We start from the raw sequence: 16,599 nt of genomic DNA on the forward strand, positions 1-16,599 counted from the left end.
GTTGACCCTTGAACGATACATATTTGAACTGTGTGGGTCCAATTTTGTGTGGATTTTTTTCAAAGAATACATACATCTCTGTAAGTGCATTTTCTCTTATGATTTTCTCAATAACATTTTCTTTAGCTTACTTTATTATTAGAATATAGTGTATAATGGATATAATATACAAAATACTTGTTAATTACCTATGCTCTCAGTAAGGCTTCTGGTCTAACAGTAGACTATTAGCCATTAGGTTTTTGGGAAGTCAAAAGTTATCTACAGATTTTTTACTGGGCAAGGGGTCAGCACCCCTAGCTCCTGTGTCATTCAAGGGTCAACTGTACTTTACTTTCATTGGTTAAATTTGAATGCTGAAACTGCTCTGGAAGGAAGTTTCAATTTTGGTATGGTGGATTTTTCAGAATCCTTTCTTGAAGTTTCTCTTTAAAGGATTGGGATATTTACTTCTTCATAGTAAGAGAAGCCATTGTAAGCTTCTGAGCACGTTCTCCGTTTTGAGGACAACTGGTACATGGCTTGCCCCTTTTCTTTGGTCCCTGCTCAAGAAATGACTCAGGGCTCACACATAGGTGTCCCAACCCTTGATTCCAGAGGACCGTGATGCTCAGCTTCTTACTTTCTTCAACTCTTTCAAGTTTGCATTTCAAACTTGGGTTTTCTAACCACCAAACCCCTGTCCCATGTTGAATATACAATTACAAAATTATAACACTTTAAAAATGTATGAAAAGTGAATGGAATGGTGAAAAGGGCAGACTTTTAATTTTCTTTTGAGTTAGTATGGACTCAGCTTTCAGAAATGCAATTTGTAATCAGGAGTTTGTAGATAAAGGATATGATGGAGTTTAATTATGTCAGGAATGTAAACTAGATTGTGGGTGCTAAGATAGTTTAATGCAGGCAGAAGTAAAATTTAGACTGAAATTTAAGCTGACAAACTAGATTTTAAAAAGTTAACTCGGGGGCATCTCGGTGACTCAGTCAGTTAAGTGTTTGGCTCTTGATTTCTGGTCAAGTCATGATCTCAGGGTGTGAGATGGATCCCTGTGGAGCTCGGTGCTCAGCGGGGAGTCTGCTTGAGGATTCTTTCCCTCTGGCCCTCCCTCCACTTGTAGACACACATACTCTCTCTCTAAAATAAATGAATCTTAAAAAAAAAAAAAAAGCTAACTCTGCAGGTAATTTTAATCTTGCAGAAAAATTATGTGTTCTGGTTTATTCATACCAGCAACTGAGACCAGCCCTCGGGCTTTGGAAGTGATTATCCTAATCTGTTTCTGCCCCAGTAGCAGACCCTTTGGTACCACTGAAGCCGTAATATATTTCTCAGTAAACACACAAAAGTACCAAGTATTTTTTAATCACAGGATAATAAATATTCTATTCCTTGAACTTTCACTAATAACTGCTGTAATGTGCACATAAAATAAAACAGGATTCTGAGGATAGCTGGGGCACAGGAGCGATATTCCCACATTCCCAGTAAACCAAATCTTAATGTAAAATTGGTGCTCTGGGAAGATGGACCATATAAACCCCATAACTTTGGCGTCCTTGGCACACCACTGAGGTCTTGGGTAGGAGTGTATTCTTACAAGAGGTGGGTGAGATGAGATTACTTGAAATTCTTTGAAATCTGAAATTAGATTTTTGTGCTAGGGTGCCACTGTGGTTGATGGGAGGAGTGTAAACATGGCCTGTTATTATTTGAACATTTGTGATGAGTTTATGTAAATGCCCTTTCACAGAATGATAACCAGGACACATTGTAAAGGAGGTCATTTAAGTACTATTTATGACTGCCATGAATGTGCTGTACAACTTGGGTAAATCAGTTGGTTTCTTTTCAGAAACAGTAAGTAACTTGGAGCAGGAGTTGTGTTCCAGGGGTTTCTCCATGAGCATGTCCATCTCTTGGGGACCTATAAACCCAAGCATACTGCTGGCATCTATTGTCTGAATGTGAATCACATCTATTTGCTATTCTTTTTCAAGTAGACATAGATGATATATGATTTAGAAATACAGAACGGCAGGAAGCTGTTTTTAAATATCTGTGCATTTTATAAATCCACAGATGCTAAAATTAAAACTACTGTCAGGCAGAAGTTGACATTTTTAGCATTAAAAGTGGTCTGGTTTTCTTTGTACTGAGTTAATGGAGGTTCTTTTAGTTTAGAACCTTGGTCGTTTTAGCCAAAGGACTACATAGGTGACTATTTGCATATAGAAATAGATTGTTTCTTAGAAAATTGGAATAGACTACTTTGATCCTTGCTGTTTTATTTTAGCCTCTCTGGTGACACCTACTGGTTATACTGAGAAATGCAGCCTTTTGTCTAGAGGCCCCCCTTTTACTTAAGACATGGCTATTTCAGACACCCTCAGGCCTCAGAGAAGGGGTAGGGGGCTCCTCCTGTGCTCAGCCCAGCTGATGAGTGTGTGTCCTACTTGCCCACACTCATAGTGGGTGGATCCAAGGTATCAGCCAATTCTGAATTCAGGTGGAAGTGGTTTCACTAAAAGGTAGGATGGAGAAAACATTGCATGATTGGAACGCCAGAGTAGGAATTTTTAAGCAAAAATAAAAATAATATCCATGATAGCCTTGGGTTTAAGGCTGCAGTCATAAGCCCGCAGGAAACTTTTCTGTGTCGCTAGGTTGGGTTATACCGCTCCCTTGTGCTATAATCTCTAGTATTTTATTAGACTCCCTCCTCCAGGGCAGATGCTGTGGGTTATCTACTCTTACTGTCTGGGCTGAACAGAGTAGGCATTCAGTAACATCACAATGAGTTTTTTAATCTTTTTATTTTATGCATGAATAGGATTATTCTGGGGTTCAGGATTCATGTTGAATTTATTAAAATTATAAACATTAAAAAACTTTGATTTTTTTAAGGCTTTAGGTTCAATTTATAAATACTGTTGCTTTATTTATGAGGCTAGAAATTTTTGTATTAACATAAGGACATTTAACTGTTTGATTAATGGCTTATTAACTCAAGTTTAGCTGATGAAAATCTCCTAAACAATTTACTGTAAGTTGGTCTTTTTTACCACTCAGTGAATTAAAAAAAAAAAGTAAGAATTTTAAACTACATTCACCTGATTTTTTCTCCAGCTACTCCAAGCCCTAATGAGGTCCTCTGCAAAGCTTATGAGCCAGGTCGCTTCACAAACCTAAGCAATTCTTTGAAATCTAGTAAACCCAACTTAGAAATGTGGTAAATCAGCTTCTTTTAAATGTCAAATACTGTGTTCAGATTGACACAGGTTTTCTTACTTCTTTTTTTTTTTTAAAGATTTTTATTTATTTATTTAACAGAGAGAGATCACAAGTAGGCAGAGAGGCAGGCAGAGAGAGAGGGGGAAGCAGGCTCCCTGCCGAGCAGAGAGCCCGATGTGGGGCTCCATCCCAGGACTCTGGGATCATGACCTGAGCCGAAGGCAGAGGCTTAACCCACTGAGCCACCCAGGCGCCCCAGGTTTTCTTACTTCTTTCCAATGAAAACTGCAAGTTTAATCCCATTGTACATTTCAGTTTCAAACCACAGAGGCCAAGATGTTGGGTCCTGTAACTTGTCAAATTATTATAATTACTTTCATCACAGAGACATATAGTAATTCTGAAGATTACAGAATTTAAGTTTATAATGGAATTTCTTCCTTAACATAAAAGCTTGGTGTGCTTTAGCTCTTAAGGTTTTTTTTTTCTTTACCATCCCTGGTAAGAAACACACTCAGGCTGAAAGTCGTTACTGTGTTAATCTGCGATCTGGATTCTGTTATTAATAGAGATTCTGGCCTGAACTGGGAACTGGGCACTAAATTTTTTCAGGAAGAGACTACCTAACACATAGGGGCATAGGCTGAGCCCTTTCCTAAGAGTCTGATTCCCTCTGTTCTGCCAGTGGGGATTCAGGCTTATGCCTCCTAACTGGGATTTAATTTTAAAATCCAACACACCTTATGATCTCTTTGTATCTTTTTTGGGTGGAGTGAATTTGTACCCCACTTAGGTTGCAGCTAATTTTCTTTACTTCTTGATTGGAATGAACATATTTTATCTGATTGGATTCTGTATTCATATATATGTGTGTGTATATATATATACATATATATATATATATTTTTTTTGATTGGTGCTTGGTCACAATTCCGAGTCATTTTCTTAGCAGTAAGTGTCAATATAGAGATCAATGTTGAATGCCTGGTGAATTAACGTTGGACATAGGGCACAGGAGTGTTATTGGCACGTGGAATCCATTAATTTCTTTCTCCTTTTCCTTTCTTTTCTCTTCAATCCCCATCAGCTGTTTCACCCATCCCTACACCCACCTCCCCTCTCGTAACCATAGGTTTGTTCTCTATTGTTAAGAGGCTGTTTCTTGGTTTGGTTCCCCCTTCTCCCCCTTTTGCTCACTTACTTTGTTTTTTTAAATCCCACATATGAGTGAGATAATATGGTATTTGTCTTTGTCTAACAAAACTAAAAGGCAGCCTTTTGAATGAAAGATGGTATTTGCAAATGATAGATCTGATAAAGGGGTAGTCTCCAAAATCTATAAAAACTTAATAATAAAAAACCTTACAGTTTTGCTTTGCAGAAGCTCTTTATTTTGATGTAGTCCCAATAGTTCATTTTTGCTTTTATTTCCCTTGTCTCAGGAGACCTATCTGGAAAGACGTTGTTATGGCCAATGTCAAAGCAATTACTACCTGTATTCTCTTCTAGGATTTTTATGGTTTCAAGTCTCACATTTAGGTCCTTCATCCATCTTGAATATTACCATGGTGAAAGAAAGTGGACCAGTTTCATTCTTTTGCACATTGCTGTCTAGTTTTCCCAGCACTGTTTGTTGAAGAGACTGTTTTTCCCTTGAATATTCTTGCTTCCTTTGTCGACAATTAATTGACCATATAATTGTGGGTTTCTTTATGGGTTTTCTATTCTGTTCTATTGGTCTATATGTCTGTTTTTGTGCCAGTACCATACCGTTTTGATTGCTACAACTTTGTAATATAACTTGAAGTCTAGAATTGTGATATCTCCAGCTTTATGGGATTGCTTTGGCTACTTAGGGTCTCTGGTGGTTCCATACAAATTTTAGGATTGTTTGTTCCAGTTCTGTGAAAAATGCTATGTGTATTTTTATAGGGATTGCATTAAATGTGTAGATTGCTTTGTATGGACATTTTAGCCACATTTGTTCTTCCAGTCCATGAATGTGGAGTGTCTTTCCATTTCTTTGTGCCATCTTCAATTTCTTTCACCAATTTTTTTTTTTTATTCAGCAAGCATAGTTTTATTATTAATTTTATGCATTATTTTTTTTTCCATTTTATTTATTTTTTTCAGCGTAACAGTATTCATTCTTTTTGCACAACACCCAGTGCTCCATGCAAAACGTGCCCTCCCCATTACCCACCACCTGTTCCCCCAACCTCCCACCCCTGACCCTTCAAAACCCTCAGGTTCTTTTTCAGAGTCCATAGTCTCTTATGGTTCGCCTCCCCTCCCCAATGTCCATAGCCCGCTCCCCCTCTCCCAATCCCACCTCCCCCCAGCAACCCCAGTTTGTTTTGTGAGATTAAGAGTCATTTATGGTTTGTCTCCCTCCCAATCCCATCTTGTTTCATTTATTCTTCTCCTATCCCCCTACCCCCCCATGTTGCTTCTCCATGTCCTCATATCAGGGAGATCATATCTGGTCCAACCACTCTGGAAAACAGCATGGAGGTTCCTCAAAATGTTGAAAATAGAACTACCCTATGACCCAGCAATCACCAATGTTTTATAGTTTTCTGAGTATAGGTCTTTCACTTCTTTGGTTAAGTTTATTCTTAGGTTTCATATTATTTTTGGTGCATTTATAAATAGGGTTGTTGTAATTTCTCTTTCTGCTGCTTCATTATTAGTGCATTGGAATGCAACAGATTTCTGTACATTGATTTTGTATCCTGCTGCTTTACTGAATTTGGTTATCAGTTCTCGCTGTTTTTTGGTGAAGTCTTTCAGGTCTTCTGTATATAGTACCATGTCATCTTCAAACAGTGGAAGTTTGACTTCTTCCTTACCAGACTGGATGCCTTTTCTTTTTGTGGTCTGATTGCTGTGGAATCTATCAATTTCAGTCTCTTTCGTCCAAAGCCAGCAATCCCTTGCTGATTTTCCCTTCTAAACACCAGTGGTTCTCAGTGGCTGCACATTCGTATTACCTGTTGGAGCTTCGATGCTGTGCCCAGCCAAGGGACCTCAAACCAGCTGAAGGAGAACTGCCCTCAGGCATCGTTGTGTGTTACAAAGTGTGCCAGGCGATTCTGATGCATCCTGAGGATTAAAGACCACTGCGGTGACATAGCTGTTAAAAGATTTCAGACCATTTAAAGAAACTCCCCATTCTTCCCGCCTTTACATGGAAACATAATGGGAAATGCACAGACAGAATGAAAAGAAGTCCTAAGGCAGAAAATCTGGCCAGTGCCCAACTGGGCCATTTTCCTGCAAAAAGTTAGAATTATAATGGGGGTGTTTGAAGATGTAGGTTATAAACTCTTCATGGTATGTTTGTCTCCTTTGTTTGAAGTACTTGTGGGTCGGTGATATGTAGACTTTTCTTAATCTGTTCTGCCCCACGAGTCAGGCACGCATCCAAGCGTTTCCTCCTTGCCCCAGGTTTCTGTTGATGTACTCCACAGTTCTGTGCAGCTTTTACAATTCGGCCCTCACAACAGCAGTGGTTGGAGCCATCAAGGTAAGCAGGTGAAGCCTTGGGAAATGGGGAACTGGCCGTGAATCCAGTCTTCAAGAGGAGCAGTGTTCGATTTTATTGTTGTAAGGGGGGCGGGTGTGGGTGGGTGGGTAGAGAAAGCATGGAGACTTGTGACCTTCACAGCTGTACCTGGGTCACCTCTTCTTAGATCTTCTCCTCCCTAATCCATGAAACAGAGGGAGGGCTTGCTAATTTAAAAAGGAGAGACAAATTACGACCTTTAATTCAAGGGTGGTCTCAGAGGGGAGGGTCTGAGAAAATGAAGTAAACAAAGCAGAAAAGAATTTCCAAATCTCTGTATTCACCAAGATGCCTTGTTAGGTGCCTTGTTTGTAAACCTGGTTCTGGGAGAACCTGTTGACGAAGAAAGGGAAGCCTTGTGAAGACCTGTTTTTAATGTAGATATATGCACAATGTATAAGGTACTAAACTCATGGACTGTGTGTAGGTGTGTCTGTGCATATGAATACACACAGCAGTGAAGAGGAGGGCGGGGTGTTCTGTGCTCTGTCCCACAGTTGCTTTGATTTTCCAATCACACCAATAGAGCGAGTGAGAAAGACTGTCTGCTCTAGCAATAGACTGTTGGCTGCCCGGACCCTCCTAGAATACACAGGGCAGGGCACTGCTAGGAATTTGCTGGATGTCTAATCCATGCAAGTTTAGGGTCCAGTATGATTAAAATTTACCAGCCAGTGATGCTGAAGGGATGGGATCTGGATAGCTGATTACAGCTCAATGCTTATATCTTTTTTTTTTTTTTTCTTTTCCTGTGTATTAACTGTAAGGGGCATGAATGATGCAGTGTTCTGTAATTATCATGCCACGGAAAGCCATATGTAATGGTTTTTTCTTCATTCATTCAACATTCTGTGAGCAGCTACTGTGTATAAGTCTCTGGGCAAAGCAACTAAAATATTTAGTCTCAGGTTTTACCATCTATATGTATTTTCCCCCTAAGTCCTTCCCTTTTAAAATGACTAATTCTCTCTCTTTTTCTGCAGAATGTATCCATTGCCTACATTGGAATGTTAGTTGGTGGAGACTATATTTTCTCTATGTTAAACTTTGTAGGGTTAAATATTTGGTGAGTGGGATTTCTAAATGAACTCATTTTAGTGAAATATGAATTTTAAAAAGTGTGATTAATCTGTTACAAGTGAAAGAAGGGGAGGTGTTTTGACATTTTAGTTTCTAAGATAATTTTACTTAAATCACTCCGTTCATCTGTTTTTATGACATGCTTCTTCATGTAGATCGTGATGTGTGTGGTGAAAATTCAGGGGGCTGAGATCCGAATTTAAGTCATAGGTCTTTCTCAGAAAAAAAAAAAAAAAAAAAAAAAAAAAAAAGTCTAAGTTGTCTGCCTCCCTTTTGTGAGGTGGGCCTTCCTGAAGTCCTGCTCCGTCAAAGCACCATACATTATGTATTGGGAGGAGGGACTGAGACACTTTTGAAAGGCATTTTGGGGTTCTATGGAATACTGTCTTAGGATAACAGTATAGTTTATTCAGTAAAAAACAAATATTTATTTTCTCTCCAAAGTTTTGTAAGGGATTGATCTCTTCTTTTTCTGCCTCCAAAGATTTCTAACTAAGAGGGGGTAATTCTCATCAAGCAAGCCACAAGCTAGGAGAAAAACAGGGGTCTCTATCACTCCCTTCTGGCTAGATCTATGAAGAGGTATATTTTGTACAGACCTGGGGATACTACCTGTGAGCTTTATTTATTCGCACTTTTTTTCTCCTTTCAGCATGGCAGGGGGCTTGAGATACTCCTTTTTAACTCTGAGTGGCCACTTGAACCCTAAACAACCCGTGGACGAAGAAAACATTCCTCAGGATTTGAAGAGTTAGAATCTGAGTCAGGATTGCAGACCGGGACCACGGGTGGGGCGGGGCGAGGGGCGGGGCATCCCCGCTGTAGGAACCGGAAGCCAGAGGTTCTGGTCGCGGACAACACTCAGCCCCCTGGTGAAAGCACGGCAGGAGCGTCTGCTAGCTGCGAAGAGAATCTACCTCACGTGCTGCCGCACAGCGAGCCATCGCCAACCCTGAGAAGCGTATTTGGGCAAAGCCTTACCACTGAAAGCGAATCTTTCAGAGGAAACCATTGAGGAAAGGGACCGCAACCAAGGATTTTGGGCGGGCAGAGAACTGATTGGTCGGCCAGCCGCTTCTCTGAGCTGCTGTCCCCCCAGGACCATGTGCGTTTAAGAGGACGGGAATGGCCGACGGCGTGAGAGTCATTATTATCAGCACCTCGGCCTTAATTTCAAGGATCCCAGCCAAAGCAGAGTGCCAGTGAGAAGAGTTTTCTTTTTAGTTTAAACAAACATGTCCTTATTTTAATAAAATTAGCCCATCAACTACAAGTTAGTTGTTAGCTCTGATTTCATCATATATGTTGATATCTTTTCCCGATCATCAAAGTAAAATAAAAAATAATTTATAGGCAGGTGTCATACTGTGGCATTACTTTAGATAGGCAGAAAGACTCTGCCTGAAGGGTGATGTTCCTTTTAAGGCTCATGCTGGAAACTATTACAAAATAACTCAATGGGAAAAAACAAACAAACAAACAAACAAAAAACCAAACCTGTCCATGTGCCCTGCTCACATTTAAGTAGCCCCTATTTCTCTCCCCATCTCCCCAGGTTTGTTCAGGGGCCTTTGAAATTCCGATCACTTCAATTTTAACCAAAGGTACATTTCATCGTAGGCTCATCTGACCTCCCAGACCAGTGGTGTGTGGGAAGAAGCCCTGAATGGACAAGCATTATTATTTTCATTTCCATCAAGGAATGGACTGGAGTGCCTGGCTGGCTCAGTTGGAAGAGTGTATGACTCTCGATCTCAGGGTCAGGAGTTTAAGCCCCACGCTGGGTATGAAGCTGATGTAAAATAAAGCAATGGGCTATCCTTGTTGGGGTTGTGGTGTAGGGTGAGGCTCCAGTCTGGGCCACAGGAGACTTGTAATCCCATCTCCACCACTAACCACTTGATACCGTCTCAGGTTACCTTGCCATTGTGACCTCCATTGTTTTAATCTGTAAAGTTGAACTGGATCTCTAAACCCTTGCTAGCTTTCACTTTTTAAGTTCTAGAAGCTGAGCCAGATGTGGGGCAGAGCAGCAAATGAAGGAGGAGTGATTGTATTGATGCATTATTTCCAATTATCTTTCAAAAAAATTTAGTTTTAATTGTAAAACACACAGAACATAAAATTTACTATCTTAACCATTGCTAAGTGTATAGTTCGGCAGTGTTAAGTATATTCATATTGTTGTGTAAACAATCTCGAGAATATTTCCATTTTGCAAAACAAACTCTGCACCCATGAAACAGTAACTCACCACAGCCCCTGGCAACCATCATTCTACTTTCTGTCTCTATGAATATGACTACTCTAGATATCTACATGGAATTGCACAGTGTTTGTCCCTCTGTGCCTAGCTTATTTTACTTAGGGTAATGTCCTCAAGGTTCATCCTTGTAGCAGATGTCAGAATTTTCTTCCTTTTGAAAGCTGGATAATATTCCATCATATGGTTGTATATACCACATTTGAGTTACCCATTCACCTATCAATGGACACTTGGCTATTTATGAATAACTCTGCTAAAAGCATGAGTGTACTCATGTGTCTTTGAGACCCTGCTTTCAATTCTTTTGGATATTAAAATTTGTTTCCTTTATATACAGAACACTTTTGACATCAAATGTGTGGAGTTTTTCCCTCCTATCAAGGAATTCTCCTACTCTCTGGACTCCAACTACATGTCCAACAATTCCATTCAATTCTAACTGCCTGGAACTAGGGCAGACCCTGCAGGTGAAGGGTTCAGTCCCATAAAACTGCCCCCACTTCAGATGCCAATCCCAAGTCCCAGGTTGTGACCTATGCTTCTAACCAATTGGCCATGAATCAGGGGTTTGCACACTCCCTCCCCCAGGTTGGATAATTTGCTGGAATGGGTCACAGAACTCAGGGAGAGTACTTAACTCTCCATTACTGGTTTCTTACAAAGAATGCAGCTCTGCAACAGCCAGAAAGAAGAGATGCATAGGACGAGGTGTGTGGGAAGGAGCTTGGAGCTTCCATGCCATCTCTGGGCCCACCACCCTCCCACACACTGATGAGCTTGCCAGCCCCATGCTCTCTAAACCCCACGGTCCGGGCATCTTTGCCATTTCCTATAGCAGCAGCATCATTTTACATTTGTGCAAGGGTTCCAATTTCTCCACATCTTGTCTGACTTGTTATTTTCTGGGGGCTCTTTGTTTGTTTTGCTTTTATGGTAGCCATTCTGATGGGTGTGAGGTGATTGTGTCATTGGAGTTTTGATTTGTATTTCCCTAATTCTTGGTGATGTTGGACATTTTTTATGTGCTTGTTGGCCATTCATATGTCTTTAGAGACATGGCTTTCTAAATCCTTTGCCCATTTTTGAATTGTGTTGTGTGTTTTGTTGTTGAGTTCTAGGATTCCTTCATTGGTTAACCTTACTTTGGAAAGACTTCTAGAGTGTGACCGTGGGGCCCCTGAGCTGTTGTGTCCACCTCCTCCTGCGTCTTGAGCATCAGTCCTGAAGCCCAGAGGCCAAAAATGTTAAGATTTGAAAACTGTGAACACCCACTTCTCATTTTCTCAGTGACAAAACAAAATGGCAGCACATTTTTGCTTTCTTTCAACATTTTTTTTCTGGTTTTTATTTTCCGAATCCTTGAAGATGATTTTGTGTTTTTCTACTCTTAATATGGCCAATCCTTTGTTTGTTTTCATAGCCAGGATGCCTCATTAGGGATTCTTATTTAATTTTTTTTTCTTCTGCAATCACCCTGAATCTTTTTCTCGGCCTTTTCTTACATGATCCTTTCTTTTTACCTTTCTGTGGAGACTTCTCCTGCTTCCGTGTGTGGCCAGCAGAGGGCACACGAAGAGCATCCTGGCAGCATTTGCAGTTTCTAGAAGATCCCTAAAAACCCAGCTTGGACATTGGGGAGGGGAGGCGAACCATAAGAGACTATGGACTCTGAAAAACAACCTGAGGGTTTTGAAGGGTCAGGGGTGGGAGGTTGGGGGAACAGGTGGTGGGTAATGGGGAGGGCACGTTTTGCATGGAGCACTGGGTGTTGTGCAAAAAGAATGAATACTGTTACGCTGAAAAAATAAATAAAATGGAAAACAAAAAAAACCCAGCTTCCTGAGCTGTGATGGTGGTGGTGGGAGCTCCAATCTGGTTTTTGAATTAAGATTAGTTGAGGAAGCTCGGTGTGGAGAGGTGGTATGAAAGGGATTCATGAGATCAAGGAGGCTAATGAGGAAATGTAGCCTCATGCCTCAGGTCTCCAGATTTCCTTTTTTTCTTACTAAAAGATATTGTAAAAGCCATCCTGGATAGGACAAAGAAAATTAGTTTAATATCGTTGATATCTGGCTTACTTCTGGTTATTGTGTTGTAAATAACAGTGACATCATTTGTTAAGTTGGACTTTTTCCTGATGTTTTAATATTTTCCCTGCATATTAAATGTATCTCAAATACAGGGACACTGGGGTTTTGGACAGCTGAGTTTCCTTAAAGAATAGAACTTAGTTTAGAGAAGAGTTATATATTTTATATATATAATGTATATATATACATATACACAGTTATATTTATAGTATGTGTCTCTCAGGAAAATGGTGAAGTCAATAATATGTCTATAATTCCAGAGTGTTAAGTCAGTTCTTTTTTTTTTCTCCACAGTCGTTTGAATTCAGTTTTCTCCTTTTCTTTTCAACTTCATTGTTTTTCAGCTACAAAATAAGCTTAAAACCACAGGTTTGGGTTACCCTCCATGAGAGCACGAGTGTTTGTCTCGGCTCAGGGATAACATCTAGTCGCAAAGCACACTCCGATGCTGGAGACCCTGGACAGCGTATCATCTGCTGGGAGTAACTGGGCAGAGCCCGCTACAGACGCAGACGTTGCCTGGACAAGCTGTCCTAAGGATTGAGGAAGAGCAAGATCGAGGAGAGGGAGCAGATCGCTGGGGAGAAGAGCGCTCACACTCAGAAGCCACTCATCACCACCCTCCTTCATATCCTCAGTTACTTCTACAACTAACTGGTGAATGCCATCAGTCTCAGCTTCTTGTTGTAAAACCTTCTCTGTGACGAGAGTCTGGAAATTTCAACCTCTTTTCCTTTGATTTGCCCCACTTCATCAGGCTGTTGATTTCACCGATTAGGCACTGATTTTCTTTTCCAAAAATTTGTATTTCTTCTGGGTATAATTCATTTCCCCTCGGCTGTCTCTCGGCTGTCTCTCTGGTTGCGCTTTGCTCAGAGTCTTGTTTGGATATTCCTCAGGGACAGGATTTTCCTTCAGAGAATTTTGAAGGTTTCTGTGAACTTTCTCAGAAGACGTGGATTCTCTCGGCTTTGTATTTGGTTGTGGTTCCAACTTAGATAATTTTTTCTCATCACCACTTGCTTAAATCTGGTGGCTCTTGGTCCTGAGTAAAGTTTGTATATGGTTTTAAAGTAATCTTCTGTGAAATCCGAAACAGCGCTCCTGTGCTTGCTGGAAATTATCTGCTGTGGGCTTGTGTGCTTCGTTGCTGAATTAGCTCTGATTAGATCCTCACCAATGTCTGAGCGTCGTGGTCTATCTGATCTTCTGCATATGTCATCCTTCCACATTCAGGCATGAGGTGTCCATAAGCATTAATATAATCTGTCCTGTGTTCCAAAAGATAACTTCTCAGCTTGCCAGTGTGCAAAATCTTGTGTGGGACACATGGAAGTACATGGATGGTGACCGCTTGGGTGTGTGGCAAGTGCTAGGACAGAGCAGGCGTGCAAGGCACAGAGATGGAGGCCATAGGCCTTTTCTTCCCTCAGCCTACAGCCATGCAACCCATCAGATGAAGACAGCACCTTCCTCCAAGTGTTACTGTAAGAATTAAATGAGATAACGCATGGAGAGTGTTTGGCATTGCTTGACCCCTAGTGACCAGTAAAAGTTAGTTACTGTTGTTAATAATAATATTATTGTTATCACTCTTGTTTCTAATTATTGTAGGGAAGAACTCTAAAGACAGCATTGCTCTATAGAGAAGGCATGTTGAAAGGCTGACTAGGAATTTACCAGGTGGGGACAAGGGAGGAAGACCACTTCAACTTGAAAGTCTTGGTTACTTGGCCTTGTGGATCATTTTTGTTTTTGGCAAATGGATATGTGTACTTGGGGATATACTTTGAATGCTGGGACTTGGCAAGGGTCAACAACCTAGCTGACCAGGAGTTGCTGCTCTGTGGCAGCTTTCAGGAAACTGAGGGTCCCGGCAGCTCAGAATCTCTGTTTCCTTTCTGTCATCAGACACGGAAACATGTGGGCAAAGAAAGCACGCCACTTAGGAAAAAGCCAGAAAATCCCAAGCCCTTCTCAGGGATGCTCAGGTTCAGGACACACTGTCCATGTGCCTTCTGACTCTTCCCTCCACTCCTCCCATGAAGAGCCTCAGAGTCTTTTCCCATGATGTGTGTCCACAGTCTGGACCAGAATATCAGCATTACCTAGGGGACTTGTGAGAGAGGCAGACTATCATGGTGCACACAAACAGAATCTATATTTTCACCCAGATGGCTTGAGAAGCATTCCCCCTGCCCCTGCCCCACCAGATGACTGGTCCAGATCACACTCCTAGTACTGGGTCTTAGTCAGGCATTCATAGGCTTTAGGGGTCAGGGGAATGGTGTTAAGGGAAAGAATATATCTTGATTTTCTCTAACCAAATTTAGCATTTTTCACTAGAAAATGTAGACAAAACCATGTATTAGCTGTATTTCTGATTTTGTTGTCAGGATATTGAGATAAATATTGAATATTGAGAAAATATTGAGATATTTTCATATCACTGTAGAGTTTCTGCAGAAAAATCATTTATGTCCCATTGAGGATTCTAAATTACAAGACCTTCCACTAGTTCTTGCTATTTAATATGTTCCCAAAGACGCAGATGTTTAGTATATCATATTTAGAAACTATTGTGATAGCTTTTTTTTGGTTTCCTTTATTTTTTTATGTATTTTTAAGAAAAGGTTTTATTTATTTGTCAGAGAGAGAGAGAGAGAGAGATCACAAGTAGGCAGAGAGGCAGAGAGGCAGGCAGGCTACCTGCCAAGCAGAGAGCCCGATGTGGGGCTCTATCCCCGGACCCTGAGATCATGACCTGAGCTGAAGGCAGAGGCTCAACCCACTGAGCCACTGAGTGAACCCAGGCTCCCCTATTTTTATGTATTTTATTTTAGGCATTTAAAACCATTACTTAGGGAAGGAAGTTGTAACCATCTGCAGGGGTCCATGGCATGAAAAAAGGGAAGGAACCCTGAATTAGAGGGAAAGAGAAATTTCCAGATTGTTTTCCTCAGGAAGTTGTTCCATTATTGGCCTTTCTACTTGTGGAGATATGTTGCCTGAATGGGTGTGGATGCACCCGGAGCATTTTTTGCATCTACCCCCTGGGGGGAGGGGTCGTCCTTCAGCCAGTGGTGCCCAGCTGTCTGCAGGGCCAGAAAGAGGGAGAGCAAGAGAGAGCCATGAGGGAGATTGGCAACAGGCAGCTGGCTTCCCTGCCATAACTTCCTCATTCGAAGATCAGAACAGAGATGTGGATCCTTAACTGCGTCACAATACAGAACCTTATTCTTCAACTTCTGTGACTGCTTGCCTGGAATGTAATGTTAAAATTCTGTGCAGAGGGGGTAGGGGGATAGGAGAAGAATAAATGAAACAAGATGGGATTGGGAGGGAGACAAACCATAAATGACTCTTAATCTCACAAAACAAACAGGGGGTTGCTGGGGGGAGGTGGGATTGGGAGAGGGGGAGCGGGCTATGGACATTGGGGAGGGGAGGCGAACCATAAGAGACTATGGACTCTGAAAAAGAACCTGAGGGTTTTGAAGGGTCAGGGGTGGGAGGTTGGGGGAACAGGTGGTGGGTGATGGGGAGGGCACGTTTTGCATGGAGCACTGGGTGTTGTGCAAAAAGAATGAATACTGTTACGCTGAAAAAAAATAAATAAATAAATATTATTAGTAAAAAAAAAAAAAAAAAAAAAATTCTGTGCAGAGGTGGGATGGCAGTGGGAGGAGCTTTGCAGACCCACTCTCCAGTGAAACATACAAAACTAGAGAAAATTACACAAAACAACCATTTAAGATCTCTGGAAATTATCATAGGGGCATGTAGCAAATGAAGAAACATTGATTCAAGAACATCTAATAAACTTGGGAGACTTGACCCACCTCCATCCTCTTCCCTCCCTCAGCTCAGCTTGATGGAAGCTCCATCCCCAAGTTGGTGTGGCCGAGAAGATGCGGCTCCTCCTGGCAGCTCCTAGTCAAGAATTATCTGATTAGGAGGTGTAGGCCACCAATGTTTCCCATCTTCTCCAAGTCAGAGAGGCTCAATTCCCAGTGAGTGCTGCGGAAGAATAGGGCCTCCATCTACAAATCCCCACCCATAGGACATTGGCTTTACCTAGGTGTGCTAAGTCAAGAATCCTGGGTTCCCAGTCAAACTTGCCCCAACTTGATTTTAGAGCAAAGGTTTGACTGAAGCTGACAAGACCAGAGGCTAATGCCCTGGCTCACATTCAGAGTAGTGGCTCAGAGAGTGTGCCCAGAAGAGGCAGTCTGTGCAGTAAAGAATGTGACCTTACACAAACAGATGTCTGGCCTTTGCTTTGGGCTTCTATGCACTTCTATGCCCTTTGAGTATTATGTCTGATAGAAAGGTTATTGTTTGCCTGGTGTCTTCAGGT

At 41.3% G+C, this 16,599-nt stretch overlaps 1 protein-coding gene and 1 pseudogene across 5 annotated transcripts in view; one reads left to right on the plus strand and one right to left on the minus strand.

The window, feature by feature from the left end:
• SLC35D2 (solute carrier family 35 member D2) overlaps positions 1–12,861 on the plus strand; it is a 51,384-nt gene extending 38,523 nt beyond the window's left edge. For 4 of the 5 annotated variants that reach the window (XM_046023012.1, XM_046023013.1, XM_046023014.1 and 1 more), the window contains 3 exons: positions 6,686–6,764; positions 7,787–7,869; positions 8,536–9,156. In XM_046023012.1, coding sequence (XP_045878968.1) covers positions 6,686–6,764; positions 7,787–7,869; positions 8,536–8,638 — 265 coding nt within the window. In that variant the 3' untranslated portion in view covers positions 8,639–9,156. Of the gene's footprint in view, positions 1–6,685; positions 6,765–7,786; positions 7,870–8,535; positions 9,157–12,583 lie in introns of those variants that run through there. The other variant, XM_046023015.1, reaches the window with a different exon arrangement.
• On the minus strand, positions 12,735–13,766 carry LOC123952594 (annotated as a pseudogene).
• Between the last annotated feature and the right edge of the window lie 2,833 nt (positions 13,767–16,599).

Source organism: Meles meles, chromosome 11, assembly GCF_922984935.1.
Source record: "Meles meles chromosome 11, mMelMel3.1 paternal haplotype, whole genome shotgun sequence".
In the NCBI taxonomy this organism is placed as follows: Eukaryota; Metazoa; Chordata; class Mammalia; order Carnivora; family Mustelidae; genus Meles; species Meles meles.